Source organism: Pseudophryne corroboree, chromosome 4, assembly GCF_028390025.1.
Source record: "Pseudophryne corroboree isolate aPseCor3 chromosome 4, aPseCor3.hap2, whole genome shotgun sequence".
Lineage (NCBI taxonomy): Eukaryota > Metazoa > Chordata > Amphibia > Anura > Myobatrachidae > Pseudophryne > Pseudophryne corroboree.
Genome location: NC_086447.1, coordinates 421770892 through 421796729, shown reverse-complemented (window position 1 = coordinate 421796729; position 25838 = coordinate 421770892). Strand labels below are relative to the sequence as shown.

Below are 25838 nucleotides of genomic sequence, written 5' to 3'. Positions count from 1 at the left end.
GAGGATGATTTTAAAAGACAAAGATTTAAAAAAAATGTATGTGAAATGCATACAAGTAATTTAAATAGTGAATGTATGCCCTTCAAATTCTGATGCATTTATTGACCACCCTGACTTAGCAAAATGTGTCACAAGAATAATAAATGTCCTTGGATAGCACACACACTGTAAGTATGTCATTGTTAACTTTGACTATTACACAGAATAACTGGATGCAAGTACACTAGAACAATCTCATCTTCACAGATTTACACTCTAGAGGGCACAATATAGATAATACATAATAAAAACTTAAAGACTTAACTATTACATAGTCTTGTTTTATTACTGTTTGTTCTAATTGTAAAGCGCAACAACATATGCTGGCGCTATATCAATAGCTGTTAAAAAACAAGTGTTTGTGTTTAATAAGATGTGTTTATAGAGCAATCTGGAATGAAAGCATTTAGCAGGGCTGTTGCTGAACAGAAATCTTTTCCTTCTATAAAAATATGTTCCTCAAGTATCATCCCTTGTTTAGAAAAGGCTGATCAATAACTGAACTGGAGTAGTACACAACAGCCCCAATTGCTTGTTATAGTCCCAGTGCTTATATAGCACAGGATGAGTCGGATAAAAAGGATTGCATTTATAGCTAGTGAGCAGCCAAAACTGCCTACACAAGTACAGTAATTGTACACCAGAAAATTGCAGCATTTTTAGGTTAAGCACAAATAGGAATACCATTACAATCTGTTGCTGTTTTTACCTATGGACTGCAGCCCCCGCCATAGAAAAATCCGCCACCCAGATCAGTGTCAGTGAAGCCAGATGCTGTCTGTGAGACTGCACTGACTTCCTACTGGAAGTCCTACCTGCCAGTCACAGACACTACAGGCAGTCTCATTGGTAGGCGTTTCCTCGCTCCGGGACTGCGAGACCAGGCTTCAGTAAGCAGCCCTTCTTCATACACTAAAGGTAGGAGCCACCGCTGTTTACAATTATATGGTTTACCAGGGTTCAGACATGGTTTTTAGCTTTTAAGCCATGTAATTTAAAGGATTCCCAAAAGCATAATTTGTATTAAAATAAAACCCAACAAAAACATTCTAGCACGTGGGGCTTCTGTCTGAGAACACAGAGCACATACACACTAATTTATGTATGTAGGTGCACCCAAACTCAAAATGTCCGTTTAACATAGCAGAAAATATATTTTACCACTGGAAAGGATGTCTTCACAAAAAAAAAACTAAAAACAGATTTTCCGTATTATATGTGCTAAAGCACAAAGTATTCCTGCTCCCCAAAGCCATAGTACAGTTACCCTAATGCCCACGGGGAAAATTCAATTATCGGCAGTAATTTACAGCGGCTAATTGGTCCCCCGGGAGCTTTCCAATTAGCCCCGGAAGCGCCACTATCCGGGATTTTTTTTTATCACCTGCCCAGAAGGAGGCAAAAGAAAATCCCAGATAAATTACCCGTTTTTGCGATATCGGCCATGAAAACACATGGATATGGGAACTTATCCCAGATCCTACAGATGCGTCCTCATACATCCAGCCTCAATATACCACTCAGTGCAAGATACCCAGCGTAAGTAAGTTGTCAGGTCCCATGCAACTCTGATAATGTTGACATATGTTTTTTGTAGAAAATATGTCTTAGTTGCAATGCCATGCAACTAGGACAAATCACGTGTCTGTGCTGATTAATTTGATTTATTTCATATATGGAACTTGTATATTGTGGGTGACTGAGGTTGGAATCCAATTACCCGCGATCCAGTTTTACCACAAAAATTATCATATGGCGGGATAATTCAATTACTCCGTTTTTTAACAGCCATTTTTGTGCAAAAACACAGGGATCCGAGAATTCACCCTCAAAAAATGAACTGCAATTGAATTGCCCTCAAAAAATATTTCAGCCACAATTGATTTCCCACCTAAATCTTTTTTTTTTTTTTTATCATTTGTGTTATCAGAGCTAGAGACGACAACAAGGAAATTCACTAAAACATTAAGCAAACATGCGGTATAGATAGAATATGGTATCCTGGTGATTTAAACATTTTAATGCAGGAATACAGAATATGGTACTGTAACCGACTAAAATAAATACAGTATTGAGGTTCCATTATTGTCTTAAATTACTAAGATTATATTTAAGTAACTTGTTCAATTAGTGTATGTAAAGCATAATTTAATAAAAACTTTAGTTATAGAGAAATAAGGCTGAAATGTTTCCACGACACACTTTGTCACTTAGCTTGACATTTACATTGCAGAAAAGAAAATGTATTCACTTGGCAGAATGCGTGTGACTAGAGCTTTGAGTGTTTGCATCTTTATCTTCTAATTTGTGCTTCCATTTGGCTATCACACATACTTTAAGCTTATCCGGTGTAGCTGCTTATCAGCGTTACTACTGCATTCATAGAGACACATTGCTGGCAGATTATCACGCTTCCAAAAACATTATCAAACTATGTTAGCAGGGCACAGTAATACTCTGCAGGTGCAAATGTAGATGAATGCAAGAAATTAATTATTTTACCATTATTTTCAAATCTATTTGAAAAAATTGCATTGGCGGATGCAGTCATGAATAATTAATTTTCACAACACAAAGAAAATAATGTTGCTTTCCTACCGTGCTACGAAGTTTTTCAAGTAGCAGATTTAATTGGGTCTGTGAAGAAAAAACAATAAAAAAAAGTTTCAATACAGGATAGATAATTGCTTGTACATTGTATAGACACATGTAGCATGGTGAGAAGGTTGCATGCATTAACTGTCAAGCAGTGCATGTTTTCATAGTGTAATGGCACCTGGACGTGCAGTCAAAACAACGGATTACAAAAGCTTTTAATAAGACAAATGTTTACATGAATACAGATTTTGCTACTCACTATTCAAGTGATGAATAGTTGAACTTACAACTATTTTCTGTAAAGAAAGTATAAAAACACTAAATACAGGAAAGACACAATGAATAAACATTACAACAATGAAACCAATATGTTGGAGGAAGCATATCCCCTCCCACAACAGATTACGCAGGTGAAAGGAGCATTTTTGGTGAATGAAATGCCATGATAAGAGACAAAAGGACTTTTATGTTCTAAACCAATTTGTTACTAAAATTTGTCATGTGCAGCATGTCAAAAGGTATGGTTACCCATAGGTAACAAACACAAATAAAAACCACACTGCGTTAATGTAGGCAATGGGGAATATTCAATAACAGTCGGATCCATTCCGACATGCATTTTTAGGAATGGATCCGACAACCCCTATTCAATAGAGTGGCCAAATCCAACTGTCGGATTTGAGCCTAATGGTACTATCGGATTTGGCCGGTGTCCGTGTGGCTATCAGCAGCTCCCCGTGTGTGAGAACACAGGGAGCTGCTGGAGCCGAACATCACGGCTGCCAAGTGCCGTGCTGCAGGGAGAGAGGTGCCTGGCCGGGGGACGGTCGTCAAGGTACCTGCCAGCCCCTCCTCCCCGTAGCCCGCCACACCACTACCCGTAGCCCGCCACACCGCTCCCCGTCTCTTCACCTCAATCAGACTTTTTTTAAAAGTCAAATTGAGATTGTCAGAAAGGGGGCCAAAACCTGACGGATTTGGCCCCGTTTCTGATTGAAGCACGCGGATCCCACGTGTTTTCCAACGTGTTGGAAAAAAACTGCCCATATTGAATAGGTCGGAACCCCTTCCGACCGAAATCTGTCTGAAGCTGCCGTCTTTCCGTCAAGACGGCAGCCTCTGACAGCTATAGAATACACCCCAATGCAGAGGTTTAAAATGCATTTACAGATGTGTTCAATCTTGATCAAGCTAAATGTATGTGGAAACAGACAAGTTCTATTTTTTTATTTATAATCTGCTCCTATTATGATTAAAATGAGCGAGGGACTGCATAGGACAGAGAGAATATAAGCACCCTGTTTGTTATGAAGCTGAGCTGGCTGAAACTGGTTTTTTAGTTTGCTAGGGGTGAAGAGGAGGTTAAGGCTGTCAATCAATCATTTAGCCAAATGGAATTTGTTTGGTAGGCGGGTCGTTTGAGTTTATATAGGGCAGGGCTGAGGAATTCAAATTCCTCTTGCCATTTTGGGATCCCTGGATGTGGTATTGTATTGGTATCATTCACACAGGTTTTTCAGCTTGTTTGATATTTAGCTAGAAGTTTAAATTTTCCAGTTACAGTCCTTAATATTATTGGGTTAACTCATAATTTACTAAACTGAATAATATTGTTGTTTTATAAGAAAGTTTATATTCAATTTCCTGTCAGGTATTTGTCAGGGTGTTGTATTTTACCTCAGGATGCCCCGTCCCCGTCGTAGTGCTCACCCCCTTCGCCGTTTGGTTGAGGCAGCCAGACCGCTTGCAGCCGCTGCTGCTTCTCCGGCGGTGAGAGGAGCCCGGCGCTTCACTGTGCGCGGGTCTCGTCGCACAATCACCGCCGCCGGAGCTCCGTCAGCCGCGGCTGCGGCTGGCGTGCCAGCGTCTCCCTCCCCTTCGGTGCTGCGGGCATGGCTGGCAAGTGCGTCCGCCAGCCCCGCAGGCACCCCCCGCCGGCCATCCTCAGTAGTAGTTAGTGAGTCGGGGGTCTCGGCGGCAGCGGCGATAAGCCCCGCCCCCGACAACATTTTAGTTAGCAACGCTGCCTTGCAGTCATCACCCACAGCTTCAGGAGCTGGGGGGGTGACTGCGGGCGGTAATAATCAGTCACCAGCATTTATGCAAGGGGGAGTGAATTTATTAAGCTCCCCCACATCTGGAGGTGTTGGGAATGTTGGGAGGCATTCAGTGAATGCTCCTAGCATTACTAACCAGCGGAGAAGGATGATGACAGGCATGGATGCAACAGGGGCTTTATACAGAATGCAGGCCCCTATACACAATCAAGCCGTAGGTGGTGCGCAGCCCACGCAGGTAGCTTGGTCGCCATATTTTAATCAAGTTGATCAGCAGTTAATGCATTTGCCTTTCGCAGGGCAACAGCAGTTTTTTAACCCTCAATTACATCAAAACGTAGGCCAATTTTATCAGCCGCATATAGTTCCAAATTTTGCCCGGTTTGCATCGGCTCCGCAGTTAATTAATCAATTCGGGCAATTAGTTCAAGCAATACCGAGCCAATTTGCAAACTCGCAGCATTTTGGTTTACCACCTTTGCCTCAGGCCCCTCCCCCGGTTAGGCCTCCGTCCCCGAGGCAGTCGCCTGTTATCATGCCTCTTTTGCTTCCTGGGGTGCAGACGCCATTGGATGCACCTACGGTGTCAGATTCATCTGCTCAGGCAGGGATTAATGCAGTTTTATTAAGCCCGCAGGTTGTACCTTCTCAGGCAGTGTCGTTAGATGCGTTGACTACAGTGGACCCACAAGCAACGAGTCAAGATGCGGTGGGCGCGCCGCACAACGAGGGACAAGCGAGTACAGGGGATTTGGATGCAGGTCCTTCCACGTCAGGAACAGGTGAGAAAAGCGCTGAAGTGCTGCTTAGCGCGAATTTATCCCATTCAGAAGATTCATCGGATTCATCTAGTTCGCTAGAGAATCCGCGGAAATTTATGCGAACATTTGTACAGCATCTCAGAGGGAAGCGTAAAGGTTCTAAGGGGAGCGCGTAGTGTAGCATCCAGCTCGGCTCCCGATGCGTCAGGAGATAGTGTCCATTGCGCTAATACGGCGATATTGAGGGGGGTTAGGTCTAAGGTGAAGGAAAGAATTAAGAAGGGCCGTTTTGTAGACATGTTTGCAATCACGCATGACGCTAAGAAAGCATTAAATACGGCAAAAGCTGGTGGGCCGGCAGCCGAGGAAGCAAGAAGGAGTTATTCTAAATGGCTTTCAGGAATGCATGTATTTGCGGCTTGTTATATAGAGTCTCGGCCATCTGAATTTTTGAATGTTTTAAAGTACTTTCATCTAGTGCACAATATGTACTTGACGGCTAGAAATAACGTTTGGCGTCAGTACGACAAATTATTTAGAAAGAAGCAAGATGGTCAAAAAATTTTAAGCTTAGGGTTCAAAGACGTTGAAGTCTGGTTGGAGGTGACCCAAGGCAGTAGGACAGCCACGGATTTGGTAGGACGCAGGCAGCCCTTTCAGGCCAGATCCGGTGTTAGCACAGCAGGAAGAGGGAAATGTTATGCGTTCAATAACGCACAATGTAGTAGAGGAACAACATGTCGTTACAGACACGCCTGTTTGCTGTGCGGAGGGGTACATGCAGCGAAAGATTGCAATAGGCCCACAGGTCAGTCAGCAGGTAGGGGGGAACATAGAGCAGTTCCTAGGTAAGGCGGAATCGCCAGTAAAGTTAGAAGTCTTAGAGCGTTGGTTGGGCCGCTATCCTCTCAGGGAGGAGGCGGTTTTCTTGTTAAAAGGTTTTAAGTTTGGTTTCAATTTGCCAGTAATTAGGCCTGTTTTAGTTTTAGCCAAGAGGAATCTTAAGTCAGCTAGAGATCTGCCAGAGGTGGTAAGGGCTAAAATTGCGGCGGAGGTTAGTTTAGGTCGTATGTGTGGCCCTTTTAAGAGCCCGCCTTTGGCTGATTTTTGCATTTCTCCTTTGGGCGTAGTTCCGAAAAAGGAGCCTGGGAAATTTCGGATTATTCAGCACCTTTCTTACCCGGAAGGGGGCTCAATAAACGAAGCATTAGATCCTTTGTTTTGTAGCGTTAAATATCAATCATTTGAGGATGCTATCGTGTTGGTACAAAGTTTTGGTTTTGGAGCTCTATTGGCAAAAGTGGACATAGAATCTGCTTTCAGATTGTTACCGCTGCATCCCGATTCATTTAAGTATATGGGTTTTAAACTGGATGGTCAATTTTTTGTAGATAGGTGTTTGCCTATGGGCTGTTCAGTCTCATGTTCTTACTTTGAATGTTTTAGTTCGTTTTTGCAGTGGTGCATAGTAGCAGGAACTGGGCAGTCGGGAGTCGCCCATTATTTGGACGATTTTTTATTGGTTGGTCATGCAGATAGCTCAGAATGTCAGGAATTGCTTTTTTCAGTTCAATCATTATTTACAGTCATGGGGGTACCTATAGCGAAGGATAAAACTGAAGGACCAGTGACACGTTTATCCTACCTAGGTATAGAAATTGATACTGAAGCAGGGCTTTGTAGAATGCCTTCGGAAAAAGTGAATCGTTTAAGGAATTTGTTAGAGAATTTTATTGCGGCAAAAAAGATGTCTTTGAAGCAAGTGCAGTCACTTTTAGGTTTGTTAAATTTTTCCTGTAGGGTCATGCCGATGGGAAGGGTTTTTAGTCGTAGGTTAGAAAGAGCTACCGCAGGTGTTAAGAGGTCGCATCATATGATCCGTATATCAGCAGATTTGAAAGAGGATTGTAGGATTTGGCTTCTTTTATTGCAAGATTTTAACGGGGTTCGCATTTGGTTGCATGAAGAACTCAATAATAGTGAGCTTCAACTTTTCACCGATGCTTCAGGTTCGTTAGGTTTTGGTGCATATTTTGAGGGCGAGTGGTGCGCTGGGACTTGGCCAGAGGAATGGCGAGTTAAGGGTCTTACTAGCAGTATGCTTTTGCTTGAGCTTTTTCCGATAATCGTAGCGATTGAGATATGGGGAATTAAGCTTAGTAATCGAAGAATTGTTTTCTGGTGCGACAACCTGGGGGTAGTTCAGGCGATTAATAACCAGAAGACCTCATGCTCGCATGCGCTGAGGTTGCTGAGACATTTAACTTTAAGGTGTCTGCAGAGAAACATTGAATTAAATGCTAAGCATATGCCCGGGGTTGAGAATGAGATAGCGGATGCTTTGTCTCCTTTTCAATGGGACAGATTTAGGAGATTAGCTCCATCAGCTAAGGTGAATGGTTTGTCATGTCCTGATTTTGTATGGCAGATCATCAAGCCGGCATGAAGGCATTGGCGTTGAAAGCACTGGCCCCTGGAACGTTGAGAGCTTATTCTGCAGCTTGGGGTGATTGGCAGGAGTACATGGCCTCCAGTGGTAGGGGTAAGAGTTGGCAGGATGCGATTTTAGAGTTCGTATGGTTATGGCATGAGAGAGGTCGTTCCAAGGCGGCGATGTCAAGCGCTTTAGCAGGAATATCTTATTTTTCGCGCTTGGAAGGTTTAATAGATCCCACTAAATCATTTATTCTTGCAAGGGCGTTGAGAGGATGGGCTAAGGAGCAGTTAAGATTTAGCGATGATCGTAGACCAATTGATATAGGTCTTTTGAAAGATTTGGTAACTGCGGTTTCAGGCATTGCGTTAGGCGATTATGAAATAAATCTTTTTAGTTTAGCATTCGTATTAGCCTTTTTCGGTGCTTTAAGGATAGGGGAATTAGTGGCAAAGAGTAAAAGGTCAGCAGAGACTGGTATTATGGCAGGGGATGTTGTTATTAAAAGAGATATGATGCTTGTTAAAATTCAGCGTTCTAAAATGGATCAGCTAGGAAAAGGTAAATGGATCTCTGTTCCTGCGCATCCGGAGCCGAGTATTTGCCCAGTAAAATTGGCAGAGATTTATTGCCAAAATCGTCCAAGTGGGGGGAGGCAATGGTTGGTTCATAGGGATCTTATTCCTTTATCGAGATTTCAGTTTACCAGCGTTTTTAAAAAATGCTTGATAGCATTGGATCTTCCATTAGAACAATACGGGACGCATTCGTTTAGAATAGGAGCAGCGACTTGTGCAGCAGCGGCAGGTTCTTCGGGCGAAGAAATTAAGCGTTTAGGGCGTTGGAAGTCGGATGCTTATAATGGTTACATCCGCGGAGATAAGTTGCGTTAAAGCGAAGCTTCCTGCGAGTTTGTTATTTGTGAATCTCAGGGCCTTAAGCTACCCGCCGTTAAAGGGGGTTTGGAGTTCTTTTCACCTTTTTTCCTCACAAAACGATTGAGGTTTGGTGTTGTTCACCTCCATCTGGGTCACCCAAATAGCTAAGTTTTCCCTTTCCCTGCGAAATTTGAATGGAATTTATGTTATTAAACAAATCATTTCATTTACCTTTTATTACAGGTTTTTTGACATTATCAAGCCGGGTGTGGATTGTAGGTCATTCTTATGTCTATTGGGCCGGTAGGCATCAAGTGGCTAAGTCATTCCCTTTCGATAGTAGGTGGATAGGTATAAGAGGTATGAGATGGAGTGGTTTATTGAGTTTACTTTCGGATTGTGAAGGCAAATGGGGTGCCCCAGATTGTTTAGTTGTGCATTTAGGTAGTAATGATTTGGGTACCTGTAAAGGTATTGAATTAACGAAATGAAAAGATATTTTAATTTGGTTACGGAGCGTTGGCCGCTGGTTAAGTTGTTATGGTCAGAAATTATACCACGTAGATTTTGGAGGGGCACTCAAGGTGGAGCAGCTTTGGATAGAGTGAGGAGAAAAGTTAATGCTGCAATTTCCAGGTATGTCCTTAGTTTAGGAGGTCAGGTGGTAAAGCACCCAGAGTTACGTTACGAGAAAGTGGAATTGTATAGATTGGACGGGGTGCATTTGTCTAAGATGGGTATGGAATTATTTGTCACAGCCTTGGTGGATGGTTTGAAGGAAGTGTGAGGTATTTAGTTGTTGGTGGTGGCGGTATCGAAGTCTGGAAGCCCTCGAATTTGGCGGAAAGCAGTGCTCATCGGCGGCTCAATTTAGCGCAGCAGAGCTTGGCTAGCATTTCCCCTTTGAGAAAAGGCGAGTCGGTCACTACCTCAGGGGAGGACCAGGTCACCATCTTAAGGAGGGACCAGCGCTGTGCTAGTTAAGGGGAGATGGTTCTACCCAAGATGGATTGCGCAAGGGGCAGAAACTCTGCCCCATTTGTTTAATGATTAAAAGTTTTTAAGGCATGGCTGAGTTGGCACTGCTTTTTTCGCCACCAGTGATTAAGATTTCTAATTCCAGATTCGAATTTAAATAAATTTGGCTGTGACCTCAATTTTCCAATCTATACAGTTGTCTGTGTCTTTATTTATTTGGTTGAAGTATTTGAGTGATGGCGTAATAATAAAACATATGGGTGACTTAAAATGAGCGAGGGACTGCATAGGACAGAGAGAATATAAGCACCCTGTTTGTTATGAAGCTGAGCTGGCTGAAACTGTTTTTTTAGTTTGCTAGGGGTGAAGAGGAGGTTAAGGCTGTCAATCAATCATTTAGCCAATGGAATTTGTTTAGTAGGCGGGTCGTTTGAGTTTATATAGGGCAGGGCTGAGGAATTCAAATTCCTCTTGCCATTTTGGGATCCCACCCACCCACCCGGCAAAGGTTAATTTTTCTTAATGTCAATTAAATGTTTTTTCCCGTTGGAATATATTTTAAGAGTTATTCCAGCAAGGCGAGGCGCAGCGGGCGGAAAGCAGTGCTTATCGACGGCTCAATTTAGCGCAGCAGAGCTTGGCTAGCATTTCCCCTTTGAGAAAAGGCGAGTCGGTCACTACCTCAGGGGAGGACCAGGTCACCATCTTAAGGAGGGACCAGCGCTGTGCTAGTTAAGGGGAGATGGTTCTACCCAAGATGGATTGCGCAAGGGGCAGAAACTCTGCCCCATTTGTTTAATGATTAAAAGTTTTTAAGGCATGGCTGAGTTGGCACTGCTTTTTTCGCCACCAGTGATTAAGATTTCTAATTCCAGATTCGAATTTAAATAAATTTGGCTGTGACCTCAATTTTCCAATCTATACAGTTGTCTGTGTCTTTATTTATTTGGTTGAAGTATTTGAGTGATGGCGTAATAATAAAACATATGGGTGACTTAAAATAAGGCTCGGCATATGTTCAGAAGAGTATTATGGAAGAGCACCGGGCCCCTGCACAAAAGAGCAGAGCATGAGCTGGATTGCTGGACCGTAAAACTAATTTTCTTATGTGACATGCCATATTCTACCTCTGGACATTAAACTGCAAAGAAAGTCTATGCTTAATAACTAGATCAAATCTGTGAGAACAGTCTGAGAAGTCCACTGAGAGCAAATGTTGAGATTATCTACTCTAGAATATATTTCTATGATATTCCAGAGAAACAATAGCAAATTAATAAAATACCTATTTCCCAGTGTGCTGAAACAAAATCAGCCATAAAACCAACTAGCAAACATACAGAAGTTCCTTCAGTGATTTTACAGGGAAGGCCATTGTGGGCAGCAAGAAAATGTTTAACAAATCACAAACATTGGGGGTAATTCCAAGTTGATTGCAGCAGGATTTTTGTTAGCAATTGGGCAAAACCATGTGCACTGCAGGGGAGGCAGATATAACATGTGCAGAGAGAGTTAGATTTGGGTGGGGTGTGTTCAATCTGCAATCTAATTTGCAGTGTAAAAATAAAGCAGCCAGTATATATCCTGCACAGAAATAAAATCTAACTCTTTCTGCACATGTTATATCTGCCTCCCCTGCAGTGCACATGGTTTTGCCCAATTGCTATCAAAAATCCTGCTGCGATCAACTTGGAATTACCCCATTATTTGGAAAATTGTAATTTCTTGGGGGAATCTGTACATGTGTCAGTCCTCCTTGGCACAGCCAAATGAAAAACATGATCAAAACAATAGTTAAAGGAGGAGTCCCGTGCGCATATAGCAGCTAATCAATCGATTACTTCTAGAGGTATCCTTAACCCCTCACCGAAATACAAGAAAATGAAGTAATAACTTAACCAGCGCTTTTCCAATTAATTTTCAGCCACTGTCCCGTTGTTTCAATGGGAATATGGAAATAGAAAAAAAGTGCATATAGTGTAACACAATTTTAATGCACATATAATAAACAAACAAACAGTGCAATGGATAAAAATTCAACAATAAGCATAAAGTGCAGTGCAAGGCATTTCTTCTTTTATAAAGAGGCTTTCCAGGCAGGTGATAAATGGAATAATTACCAGATTGATTGGAACTGTGATTTAAACAGTTCAAATACGTTCTCAAATGGTGACTGGCGGTCCCGGCTTTACCGTCAGTGCAAATGGCAAATCACCAGCCGGATTCCCTCCTCCACCAACGCGTTTCTTCCCCAGTCTGGGGCCTTAATCAAGGTGAGTATGCCTTCAACAGGTCCGTCCTGTATTTAAACTACCCATGTCCAATGAACGTTCGCCTTGCACAGCTGAATCTCTAGACACAAACTGCCTACAAGTCCCATGATTCATTGCTGTGCACGGGACTTCCTGTTGTGTTATTTCCGGCACAACAAGGAAACCATGGTAACCACGGCTCCCGTACTTTCACCGGGCAGCCCGTCCCATCGACGGCCCTCTCATTAATACATGGTGTCATTGTGTGGTGTCTATTCCTGGGTCATTCAATAATCAAATCCTTTAATACGCTTGACAGAATTCCAAATTCCAGAAGTATAGCGATACGTCACTTCCGGTCTCGTCCCATTGTAGGTTACTATGGAAATAGTAAACATAACCTACAGAAAATGATACAAAGTATATGGGAATAGTGCTACAAACAAGTGACACATTTAAAAAGGGGAAAGTTAAAACTTATAAATATCGGTACCTAAAAAACTTTAATTTAAAAGCTAAAACTCATACCAATATAAAAGGACTCATAATGGTTCCAACTCATATTAATTTAAAAACCACTTAATTTCAAAGTCCGCATTGAGTCTAGTGATGAGCGGATTCGGTTTTACTCGGTTTTACTCGGTTCTCAAAACCGAATCTTATTGGCTATCCAAAACACGTGACATCAGTGAGCCAATAAGATTCGGTTTTGAGAACCGAGTAAAACCGAATCCGCTCATCACTAATTGAGTCCTCCAAGCTTAAGTGTGTCAAGGTCATATATTGCTTGCATTTCTGCCCTTGCTAGCTGACAAGCCACATCCTTCTTCCTCCATTGGCTTTTAATATGTCTTATACCACAAAAACGTTTAATACCCGTTATATTGCTATTATGATGGACTCTGAAGTGTTCAGAAAGTGCATGAGTGGTTAACCCCTTTTTATATTTCTCAGATGCTCACTAATTCTGATTTTGAGAGCCCTTGAGGTGCGTCCGATGTACCACAGGTTGCAAGAACACTCAATGGCGTACACAACATTAGTACTGTTGCACGTTATAAAATCCTGTATCTTAAAATCATTGTTATTGATTCTTAGTTCGGGTATCTTTCCACTCCCATGTGGTATATTCCTACATCCGATACACATGCCACACCGGCAGTAGCCCTTAGATTTTACTGTACACATAGTTTTTTTATTGGGCTGTGCACTCTTGACCAAATTATTCTTTAAATTAGGAGCCCTCCTGAAGATACATTTCGGTCTTTCTGGTAACAACTGGTCAATGATGGGGTCCTTTCGCAGGATCCCCCAGTGTTTATTTAAATATTTTTCCAGTGTTTTGTGCTGACTGCTGAAAGACGTTATGAATGTCCAATCAAACTTTGTATCCCTATCCTTAGTATTCTCGCCTTTTGGTTTCAACAGATCTGCACGGTCGATCTTTGAAATCCTGGCCTTTGTTTCCTCTATCCTATCCCCTGAATAACACGAAGCTAAAAATTTAGATTTCATCATCTCTGCTTGTATTTCATATGATTCCGCTTTAGTGCAGTTACGTTTTAATCTCATAAATTGGCTGTCCGGAATGGAACTAAGCCAATTAGAGTGATGGCAACTCTTGGCATTAATATATGCCCCTGAGTCTGTTGGTTTGATAAATGTTTTCGTCTCGAGTTTATTATTTTCAATAAAAACAGTGATGTCTAAAAAATGTATGCTTTCGCAACTGCTTTCAAAAGGTAAAAAATATATTTTCTGAATTTGCATTAAGATCAAGATACAATTGTTCAAGACTGTCTATATCACCTCTCCAGATAAAAAAGACGTTGTCTATGTATCTCCTCCAGGATACTAGGTTCGCTCCGAAGGAACTATAGTTCCAGATAGTAGACTCCTCCCATTGTCCCATAAAGATGTTTGCATAACTCGGAGCGAACCTAGTGCCCATGGCTGTGCCAACGTCCTGCACATAAAAAACCCCATCAAAAGAAAAATAATTGTTTTTCAAAATAAATGCAACCCCTTTCAGAATGAAATCCTGTAGAGATTCCTTCAAATCACTGTTAGACAGGGCCTTGGTGACAGCTGAAATTCCCGTCTGATGTTCAATGGTAGTGTACAGTGATCGTACATCAGCTGTCATCAAAATGTCTCCATCTTTCCATTTTATTCTCTCTAAATCATTGAGAAAAGCCCTGGTGTCCTTAAGGTGTGATGGATATTTAGACACTAAGGGTTGCAAGAAGTAATCTATGAATTCTGAGAGATTGGAGGTCACGGACCCTATTCCTGAGACTATAGGCCTACCAGGGGGATTCTCATGATTCTTATGGATCTTGGGCAAAATATATAAAACAGGAATTGTAGGTTCCTCAATATATATAAATGTAATTTCTTTTTCTGTCATGGCGCCCTTTGAGACATATTCCTCTAATAGTCTCTTCAATTCCTGAGAGATCCTTTCCGTTGGGTCAGTGTTTAATCTATGGTAAGTATTACCATCATTTAACTGCCGGAGAACTTCCTTATTATAGTCATCCTTTGTCATGATGGCTATACTACCCCCCTTGTCGGAAGGTTTGATAAACAATTAAGGGACCGTGAGGATTTGGTTAAGTGCCTGTCGTTCTTTAAACGTTAAATTGTATTTAGGTAACTTGCTGTCCATCTGTTTAATATCATCTGATACTAATTTCAGAAATGTCTCTAAAAAATTCCCTCTTATGAAAGTGGGATTGATTATTGATTTCTGTTTGAATGGTGTATCCCCTATTTCCACCACCTCCTTAGTTCCTTTGCTGATGAAGAATTTTTTTAAACTTAATTTTCTTATAAACTTTTGTAAGTCGATAAATGTGTGGAATTTATTCAACGGTAAAGAGGGTGCAAACTTCATACCTTTTTCAAGGAGAGAAATTTCCTCTCTGGCTAATAAATGGTCGGTTAGATTGAAAATTTTGATTTTTCCTGAACTTTCATTAGTCATGGTGGATGTAGGGTGGGCAGCAAGGACCTTTTTCCTATTCCTATTGGCAATCTTTCTTTTCAATTTCTTTTTTATCAATTTGTTTGTACGTCCTCCTCTGTTACCTCTCCTTTTTATCTTGGGGGACGGGATTTCTTTCCCCTGGACAAAAAAGGCGAGGATTCAGTGGCATGTTCCAGTGGCTCAAATCTATTGTTAATTTCATACACAGGGGTAATCGGATCAAAATTTTCATTATATCTATTCCTCCCCATTGGTTTCGACCTCCATCCGTTACTACTAGAGTTGTCATTGTTCCTTTGTGACCCTCTTTTAATATATCTCTTTTCTCTCTGAGCAAGTGGAATTAAGATTGGGTCTGTGTAATTCCCTCTAGAAGTGCTTCTGGGATGGGGTGAGGATTTAAAATTCCTTTTATGATTCCGTCTATGTGGTGGAATCCATTTATTATTTTTCCTAGTGATTGGATTGGGTGATGGCGATCCCTCCATATCATCATCCCCTATTTGTTCTACAACTGATTCTTCATCTAAATTTTCTCTCTTTCTATCTCTATTGAATTTTAGTACTTTTCGTTCAATCAGTACTTTTTCATTTTTCTTTAGGGAGACTTCTATGCGTTTTTCTAATTCCTTATATTCTTGTAAGGCAATGAAGGGATGAACCAGAGTCTTGTAATTATTGATTTCTACCTCTAATCGTTCCAATTCCTGTTTCCTATCGTGTATAATTAACTTAATTAGAGATTTGGAACATATATTTAAAATCCTGTCCCATTCTGCTTTAAACTCCTCATCTGCAGATGAAAAGGAGGCTTCTTTGTTAATTAGTAAACCTTTCGGTACTATTTGGTGGGAGAGTTATTTCTCCAATGTTACCGTCTCCCACCAGATTCTATTCTCCTTCAGTAGAATCATTTCTAATTTCTTCATGAGGCTTTCTAAATCCTCATCTACTAAAACAATAGAATCCCCTTCCTCTCTAAATACGTAATCAAACTTAGATTTTCTACTTTCTCGTAGTTTAAACATGGTGCTGCACAGAACAATTCCTTTCAAGGATATTAAAACAAATAGATCAAAACAATAGTTAAAGGAGGAATTGTTCTGTGCAGCACCATGTTTAAACTACGAGAAAGTAGAAAATCTAAGTTTGATTACGTATTTAGAGAGGAAGGGGATTCTATTTTTTTAGTAGATGAGGATTTAGAAAGCCTCATGAAGAAATTAGAAATGATTCTACTGAAGGAGAATAGAATCTGGTGGGAGACGGTAACATTGGAGAAATACCTCTCCCACCAAATAGTACCGAAAGGTTTACTTATTAACAAAGAAGCCTCCTTTTCATCTGCAGATGAGGAGTTTAAAGCAGAATGGGACAGGAATTTAAATATATGTTCCACATCTCTAATTAAGTTAATTATACACGATAGGAAACAGGAATTGGAATGATTAGAGGTAGAAATCAATAATTACAAGACTCTGGTTCATCCCTTCATTGCCTTACAAGAATATAAGGAATTAGAAAAACGCATAGAAGTCTCCCTAAAGAAAAATGAAAAAGTACTAATTGAACGAAAAGTACTAAAATTCAATAGAGATAGAAAGAGAAAATTTAGATGAAGAATCAGTTGTAGAACAAGTAGGGGATGATGATATGGAGGGATCGCCATCACCCAATCCAATCACTAGGAAAAATAATAAATGGATTCCACCACATAGACGGAATCATAAAAGGAATTTTAAAACCTCACCCCATCCCAGAAGCACTTCTAGAGGGAATTACACAGACCCAATCTTAATTCCACTTGCTCAGAGAGAAAAGAGATATATTAAGAGGGTCACAAAGGAACAATGACAACTCTAGTAGTAACGAATGGAGGTCAAAACCAATGGGGAGGAATAGATATAATGAAATTTTTTATCCGATTACCCCTGTGTATGAAATTAACAATAGATTTGAGCCACTGGAACATGCCACTGAATCCTCGCCTTTTTTGTCCAGGGGAAAGAAATCCCGTCCCCCAAGATAAAAAGGAGAGGTAACAGAGGAGGACGTACAAACAAATTGATAAAAATAGAAATTGAAAAGAAAGATTGCCAATAGGAATAGGAAAAAGGTCCTTGCTGCCCACCCTACATCCACCATGACTAATGAAAGTTCAGGAAAGATCAAAATTTTCAATCTTACCGACCATTTATTAGCCAGAGAGGAAATTTCTCTCCTTGAAAAAGGTATGAAGTTTGCACCCTCTTTACCGTTTAATAAATTCCACACATTTATCGACTTACAAAAGTTTATAAGAAAATTAAGTTTAAAAAAATTTTTCATCAGCAAAGGAACTGAGGAGGTGGTGGAAATAGGGGATACACCATTCAAACCGAAATCAATATTCAATCCCACTTTCATAAGAGGGAATTTTTTAGAGACATTTCTGAAATTAGTATCAGATGATATTAAACAGATGGACAGCAAGTTACCTAAATACAATTTAACGTTTAAAGAACGACAGGCACTTAAACAATTAAGGGACCGTGAGGATTTGGTTATCAAACCTTCCGACAAGGGGGGTAGTATAGCCATCATGACAAAGGATGACTATAATAAGGAAGTTCTCCGGCAGTTAAATGATGGTAATACTTACCATAGATTAAACACTGACCCAACGGAAAGGATCTCTCAGGAATTGAAGAGACTATTAGAGGAATATGTCTCAAAGGGCGCCATGACAGAAAAAGAAATTACATTTATATATATTGAGGAACCTACAATTCCTGTTTTATATAATTTGGCCAAGATCCATAAGAATCATGAGAATCCCCCTGGTAGGCCTATAGTTTCAGGGATAGGGTCAGTGACCTCCAATCTCTCAGAATTCATAGATTACTTCTTGCAACCCTTAGTGTCTAAATATCCATCACACCTTAAGGACACCAGGGCTTTTCTCAATGATTTAGAGAGAATAAAATGGAAAGATGGAGAAATTTTGGTGACAGCTGATGTACGTTCACTGTACACTACCATTGAACATCAGACGGGAATTTCAGCTGTCACCAAGGCCCTGTCTAACAGTGATTTGAAGGAATCTCTACAGGATTTCATTCTGAAAGGGGTTGCATTTATTTTGAAAAACAATTATTTTTCTTTCGATGGGGTTTTTTATGTGCAGGACGTTGGCACAGCCATGGGCACTAGGTTCGCTCCGAGTTATGCAAACATCTTTATGGGACAATGGGAGGAGTCTATTATCTGGAACCATAGTTCCTTCGGAGCGAACCTAGTATCCTGGAGGAGATACATAGACTACGTCTTTTTTATCTGGAGAGGTGATATAGACAGTCTTGAACAATTTTATCTTTATGTTAATGCATATTCAGAAAACATATTTTTTACCTTTGAAAGCAGTTGCGAAAGCATACATTTTTTAGACATCACTGTTTTTATTGAAAATAATAAACTCGAGACGAAAACTTTTATCAAACCAACAGACTCAGGGGCATATATTAATGCCAAGAGTTGCCATCACTCTAATTGGCTTAGTTCCATTCCGGACAGCCAATTTATGAGATTAAAACGTAACTGCACTAAAGCGGAATCATATGAAATACAAGCAGAGATGATGAAATCTAAATTTTTAGCTTCGGGTTATTCAGGGGATAGGATAGAGGAAACAAAGGTCAGGATTTCAAAGATCGACCGTGCAGATCTGTTGAAACCAAAAGGCAAGAATACTAAGGATAGGGATACAAAGTTTGATTGGACATTCATAACGTCTTTCAACAGTCAGCACAAAACACTGGAAAAATATTTAAATAAACATTGGGGGATCCTGCGAAAGGACCCCATCATTGACCAGTTGTTACCATAAAGACCGAAATGTATCTTCAGGAGGGCTCCTAATTTAAAGAATAATTTGGTCAAGAGTGCACAGCCCAATAAAAAAAACTATGTGTACAGTAAAATCTAAGGGCTTTTTTCGGTGTGGCATGTGTATCGGATGTAGGAATATACCACATGGGAGTGGAAAGATACCCGAACTGAGAATCGATAACAATGATTTTAAGATACAGGATTTTATAATGTGCAACAGTACTAATGTTGTGTACGCCATTGAGTATTCTTGCAACCTGTGGTACATCGGACGCACCTCAAGGGCTCTCAAAATCAGAATTAGTGAGCATCTGAGAAATATAAAAAGGGGTTAACCACTCATGCACTTTCTGAACACTTCAGAGTCCATCATAATAGCAATATAACGGGTATTAAACGTTTTTGTGGTATAAGGCATATTAAAAGCCAATGGAGGAAGAAGGATGCGGCTAGTCAGCTAGCAAGGGCAGAAATGCAAGCAATATATGACCTTGACACACTTAAGCCTGGAGGACTCAAAGCGGACTTTGAAATTAAGTGGTTTTTAAATTAATATGAGTTGGAACCATTATGAGTCCTTTTATATTGGTATGAGTTTTAGCTTTTAAATTAAAGTTTTTTAGGTACCGATATTTATAAGTTTTAACTTTCCCCTTTTTAAATGTGTCACTTGTTTGTAGCACTATTCCCATATACTTTGTATCATTTTCTGTAGGTTATGTTTACTATTTCCATAGTAACCTACAATAGGACGAGACCGGAAGTGACGTATCGCTAAACTTCTGGAATTTGGAATTCTGTCAAGCGTATTAAAGGATTTGATTATTGAATGACCCAGGAATAGACACCATGTATTAATGAGAGGGCCGTCGATGGGACGGGCCGCCCGGTGAAAGTACGGGAGCCGTGGTTACCATGGTTTCCTTGTTGTGCCGGAAATGACACAACAGGAAGTCCCGTGCACAGCAATGAATCATGGGACTTGTAGGCAGTTTGTGTCTAGAGATTCAGCTGTGCACGGCGAACGTTCATTGGACATGGGTAGTTTAAATACAGGACGGACCTGTTTAAGGCATACTCACCTTGATAAAGGCCCCAGACAGGGGAAGAAACGCATTGGTGGAGGAGGGAATCTGACATTTTGCCATTTGCACTGACGGTATAGCCGGGACCGCCAGTCACCATTTGAGAACATATTTGAACTGTTTAAATCACAGTTCTAATCAATCTGGTAATTATTCCATTTATCACCTGCCTGGAAAGCCTCTTTATAAAAGAAGAAATGCCTTGCACTGCACTTTATGCTTATTGTTGAATTTTTATTCATTGCACGGTTTGTTTATTATATGTGCATTAAAATTGTGTTACACTATATGCACTTTTTTTCCATTCCCATATTCCCATTGAAACAACGGGACGGTGACTGAAAATTAATTGGAAAAGCGCTGGTTAAGTTATTACTTCATTTTCTTGTATTTTGCACATGAAAAACATGAGTTTTCAGTTATTGCTTTTATTCTTGTTTATTCTATGCAAATGTTTTCAATAATATCACTATGGATCTTTAAGTTCTGTTTTATACACATTAAGCATTAATATTATGTTCATCATATTAAACTCCATTTAATAATCTGTCTTTGTTTTCTTAATTAAATAAATATCCTATATTAGCTTGGTGGTTTATAAACACAACATTTAAGACAATCAACTGTTTAAGTTACAGTAATTCTAATGAATATGAGTTGTGTGTGTCAGGTCAGTGAGTAACTGAAGAATTCTGCAATGCGACAGCTTTGGAACCAAATTTTAGTTGTACCAGAAATATTTATTTAGATTAGATTTTTTTTCTTGGGGTGGTGGGTTAATAATTCTTAGACCAGGTGGTTTTGTTTTCATGTCCACACATCATGACTGTTCAAGTGCTGGTAGTGACATCTCCACATTGTAAACAGAATTTGAAAATAATCTCAGATAAGTGAATAAAAATAATAAAAAAGAACTGTTTGTGTTTGAACAGAAAGGAGAAGATAGTCAAATAGTTATTTTTTACATTTGTTCCTTTAATGCAAATTATATTTGCTTTCTATCCCTTGAGTGAAATCCGCAATTTTAAAAAGCGTACCAAGATTAACTCCACTACATTGATGACAGTCGCAAGCATAGAAAGTAATGCAATACAGTACAAGAGTGAAGTTTTCATTGTGGCAGATTAAAACTGCTAACGGCCTTGGGCTTCAGATACAATTAAAGTTTAACCACCTGTGGCAAGAGCAGAGGGCTGGCATACGGATAGCAGTTAACCCAGTTAGTCATCAGCTGTTGCCTAATACTGCATTTGATGTTGAGTTTACTGTATGTGCATTGAATGTACTGGCACTGTTATTTTAAAGAGTAATGTTTATGTTCTTAAACGTCATCAAGTAGGTCTTCTTAGGTACAGTTAGCTTTTCCCATCACACCCTTTAAAAGAGCTATGGTCCCCTGGGATTACCAGGGGATACAGAGAATATGTGCCAGCTGCTAGCCAAAGCGGTTGGCTATGTTGATCCAGAAATGCTGGTCAGCTGTGAAGTCACTTTCAGCCAAAAATACATTCATGGTTTAATCCTGGCGTGGAACATGGATTTAATTAAATTATACTCTATGGTCGGGAAAAGGGAGTCTTTTCTTATTTCCCAATTTTAATAAGACTACCTGAAGGACATCTCTGCATGGTGCCATTCAATAACTTAGGGTAGGTTTGTTAGTCACCAGTGGCGGATTTTACCCAGAGCTGCAGCCAAAAGAATGTCAAAATGGTCCTTATGTTGACTTGCAGCATGTGGATATTGACCAAGTCACTGCTGAAAATATGTCAACATGCTAAGAATGTTGACATAACCAGTGAGTCATGGCAGTGTGGCGATCGCTTACCTCCATTCAGTCCCAACAGTGTCTTCTATGTGCAGCAGTAAGTCTGGGGCAGTGGCAGGTGATGAGGAGACCTGGTATGTTATTCCCCACCCATAACCCTCAATGTCTGCATACTGCAGAATGTCAGCATTTCACATGTCAAAATTCTGCTAGTTTCAACAATGCTGACATCATGACTGTGAACATGTTGAATGGGACGTGGCAACTGCATCCCTAATGGGCTTCAATGTGGATATAGAACGTTTAAATATGGGAACTAAAAACTGCATTAAATTTACCCTAAATGTGGCATTGTTAGGTAATTCCATAATGTAGAAGGTTATAGTTACAAATCAAAGTTTACAACAAAATCAATGAAAATCGGAGGCATCTAGAGCCAGCAGGATATAATCTTGTATTAAACAGACATGAGAAAAGTGCAATTTGACCCATTTATAAAACATTTATGTGGCCTCATCTTGAACAGATAAAGATTACACTCAGCACTCATTGATGACTTCAAGCAGTTAATTTGTCGTGCTGCCATGCACTCAAGGAATGTGCATCCTCTAGCATAAATCCATAAACAGTAGCAAAGACACAGAAAGAACCAAGGCACTTGGCGGCTTTAGCAAATGCTACACTTAGCTATACTTATTGACATTTGACAGCATGAGATACACACAACACACAAGGGCATCAGAGAAACCTCCTGTATAACTACTGCACCAATGTGCACATAAATTATACAAGGTATACGGGTGCAACGGTAATGGGCACGTTTTAAACAGTCGCACCAGTGATAAGAAATAAATTATGCAATCATGGGTGGGACTATTTGCACCCGGGCGCATGAGAGTCACTGTCGCAATGCGTACGCAAATGCATCATGGCAACAATGAATCTGGCGGCATCTGTACATGAAGCTTTGTTAGAAATTGAGGCACGGTGCATGTATTGCATTTCCCATGCACTTTGGTTCCTTGTGCTTAGAGAGGATCAGAGGAGAGTAGTGAATGGGCATTACAAATGCCAACCAATCAGCATTCATTAAAGTAGGAGTATGAATTAGAATGCAGAACTTTCCTGCAGAGTTTATGGCAAAAGTCATGAAAGGTAGACACTAGACAAAGCCTGGCCAACCTGTGGACCAGTGCTCTCCAGCTGTTGCGAGACTCTGCCTTGCAACAGTTTTGCTATTAGGGAATATTAAAACTGGGATGTGTAGTTTGTGCTTGTGCCATGCTTGTCATCATTTATTGTTGTGTAGTATATTGTAAGTTTGGCAGGAGACCTTTCTCAAGCACTGACATTGCTGCCTGTTTTACATTTGTGACCTCATACATTTGCTGGAGTCGCGCCAAATAGCACCTCTTGGCGTGGAAGGCCTCATGCGATTCTATTAGTGGCGGATGTATTTTTTGCATTTATTCTTTACCTGCAGTGCAATTAGGATGCACCAAGAAACTGTGCTGATTAATAGGATATGCAATACTTCTATATTTGTGTGTGACAGAGTCTCTGAATCTGTATACCAAGTGCGGCAATGCATGGACTCCGCTTTTTCGACACAAAGTTCGGTTGTGCTTCGCATACAGACTCAATCACACAGAGATATACAAGTGTCACATATCAATTTAATCAGCACAGTTTCCTGGTGCGTTCTGGTCGCATTGTGTTGTGACTAAGACTAATTATCGAGTAATAAGATAGGAAAAAGACATCTGGCTTTAGCAGAGTCATACTGGACCTGGCAGCTCACTCGCGTCAGGTGTCTCATGGTGTATTGTGGCTACCTGTATGAGGGCACATCTGTGGTATGTGCTAAAGCTAATGATTACAATATTTGAACGAAATGGTACAAAAACTGTTGCACCAGTCACTATAATGCTGGAATATGCAATCAAAAATGTAGTTCATGTATGAATGAGCATAAATGGAGTTATAAACCGCAGACAGCTAACATACCAAAATTCTTTTCTACCTCCTCTTTTTTATTATAAGATGTTCTGAATCATATACCTGTATTTCATTCTAAGGCAGACTACAGACACCTAGGGTCATTCAATTGTTGGACTAGAACATCAAAATTCCTACTCGTCTGTACTGCACTAAATACTGGTGTGCTGCATCTAAATATAAACACAACCGGGTGATCTTATATCCATCAAGGAATATTCCATACCTTGAACTTGTTTCCCACACTAATGAAACTAAGTTTTCCAGTCTTCTGCTTGGAGTCCTTGTTATTATTGGTGGATTCAAACAACTCCCTTACAAATTTATCTTTGGACTCGCATATGAGGCACTCAAGTGACATGTGCAGTGCGTCATTATTCTTCTCCACAAATTGTGTCTAGTGGGTAAAAAAAAACAACAACACGTTAATAGGTAAGAATTCCAATAAGAAACCTTTTCCCTTTGTTATTAGAACATGTCACAAGTAGTCCAATACATTTATGTAAAAGATGTTTCACACCTTCATCATCAGATCAATAATATCAGATAAATGTGACAATGGAATCACTATATTTTCTTCACAAATGTAGGTGGGTTCCCTTGTGCCATGTCCCCCATTAAGTGGACTGTATACTCTAGAGAAAGTGTATAAAGCACACACAGACAGGACCCCGAGGCTATTTTAAACCCTAAAACTTCAAAAAAGTGGAGTTGTTATTTAACTTTTGGTCTACAACATATATAGACCATGTGTTATAATATTTTTATCTTACTTGATCTTCCTTATTATTGAACCCACAACCTAAATCTTTAATTGAAAACCCTGGGATGTGGTCATATAAGTTTCAACTAGAGATGTGCTGTTCAGTTTTCCTGAAATACGGACACACCAGAGAGGTTCTGAGTCAAATCGAGACCCAGTTCGGAATACCATTGCCGAACTGGGGCTCGACTGGGGTTCCGAGTGGAACAGAGTCCTGGATCGAGTCTGTTGTCGGTTCAAAACTTAGATTTACATTAAGACCCGAACTCTGGTTTTGGATTATATGTAAAGCAGGTCCAAATTACATGATTGTAGCTGTTTTTATCAATTTTTGTATATCAATGTTTAACGATTTTTATTGATTTTAAAGGAATCCAAAACCAAACCAAAAACCGAATCCAAACAAAAACACTTTAGGGTTTTTTTGCCAAAATCAAAACACAATGATTGATTAGAACTAAAACACAGGTGTCCATGTGCAACTCTGGTTTCAACACAAGCAGAAGTGTCTCTTTAGCTGTGTATATTACAGTATGTGCCGCTAATGGACTCCATCCAATGCCCTAACTGGAACTTGGAGACAGTGGCACTGTGCATACATTAATTCCACATCAATAAGACAAAGAATTTAACGGGAAATGTGGTGAAAAGATGGCTCTTAGATCATCATTTGTTCATAGAAATACCCTTCTTTTCTACTTAAAGGGTTCTTTCCATGTATTTATTTAATGCATTAATGTATTGCATAATGGATGACTTCTATATCTTTTTTCTTTTCAGTGTGTTGAACAACACACTAAACTTTTTTTTCAAAAATACAGTTTAGATTTGAACATGTGCAGTCTTATTCTGGTAATTAAAGTATTCTTCTGGCATATTAGCAGGAGCTGAAAGAGTCATTAGGCTGAGAGAAAGTACATATTAACAAATTGAGTTACAATTAAAAGTCCTATGCTGTCATTTTCTTTGCAGTGTGAGTCCTTCAACAATGACAATATGGCTCGTGACTAGTGTACGTGCTCCTCTGCACAGATTTTCAGTCTGGATTCCTTCAGGTCTGAGACATAACCAGCTTGCTGATTGACTATGCCTAACTCCTGAGCATAACCTGCAACAGATCTTCACGTGCAAAAGTATATATTTACCAGAGTTCAAACTGTTACAGGTTTTGATTTGTGTGAGTTTTTGCTAACAGATTGCATGCAAAAACCTGAACCTTTTCATGAGAAAACAAACCTTTATTGCTCATTTCAATTGTCAATTTTCCCGGCAAATGATAAATTCAATTTTGGCGGCTGAGAACAACACAATCAATTTCTCAGCTTGCCAGGTGCTAAAGTTTCCCCACACGTAAAATACTAACAAGCA

General features: G+C 40.0%; 1 protein-coding gene across 9 annotated transcripts in view; it reads right to left on the bottom strand.

The window, feature by feature from the left end:
- Window positions 1-25838, bottom strand: part of MYO6 (myosin VI) — a 449562-nt gene that overhangs the window by 101587 nt on the left and 322137 nt on the right. For all 9 annotated transcript variants that reach the window (XM_063916839.1, XM_063916841.1, XM_063916842.1 and 6 more), the window contains exons 18-19: window positions 23934-24104; window positions 2638-2676 (exon numbers count right to left, since the gene is read on the bottom strand). In XM_063916839.1, coding sequence (XP_063772909.1) covers window positions 2638-2676; window positions 23934-24104 — 210 coding nt within the window. The remainder of the gene's footprint in view (window positions 1-2637; window positions 2677-23933; window positions 24105-25838) is intronic.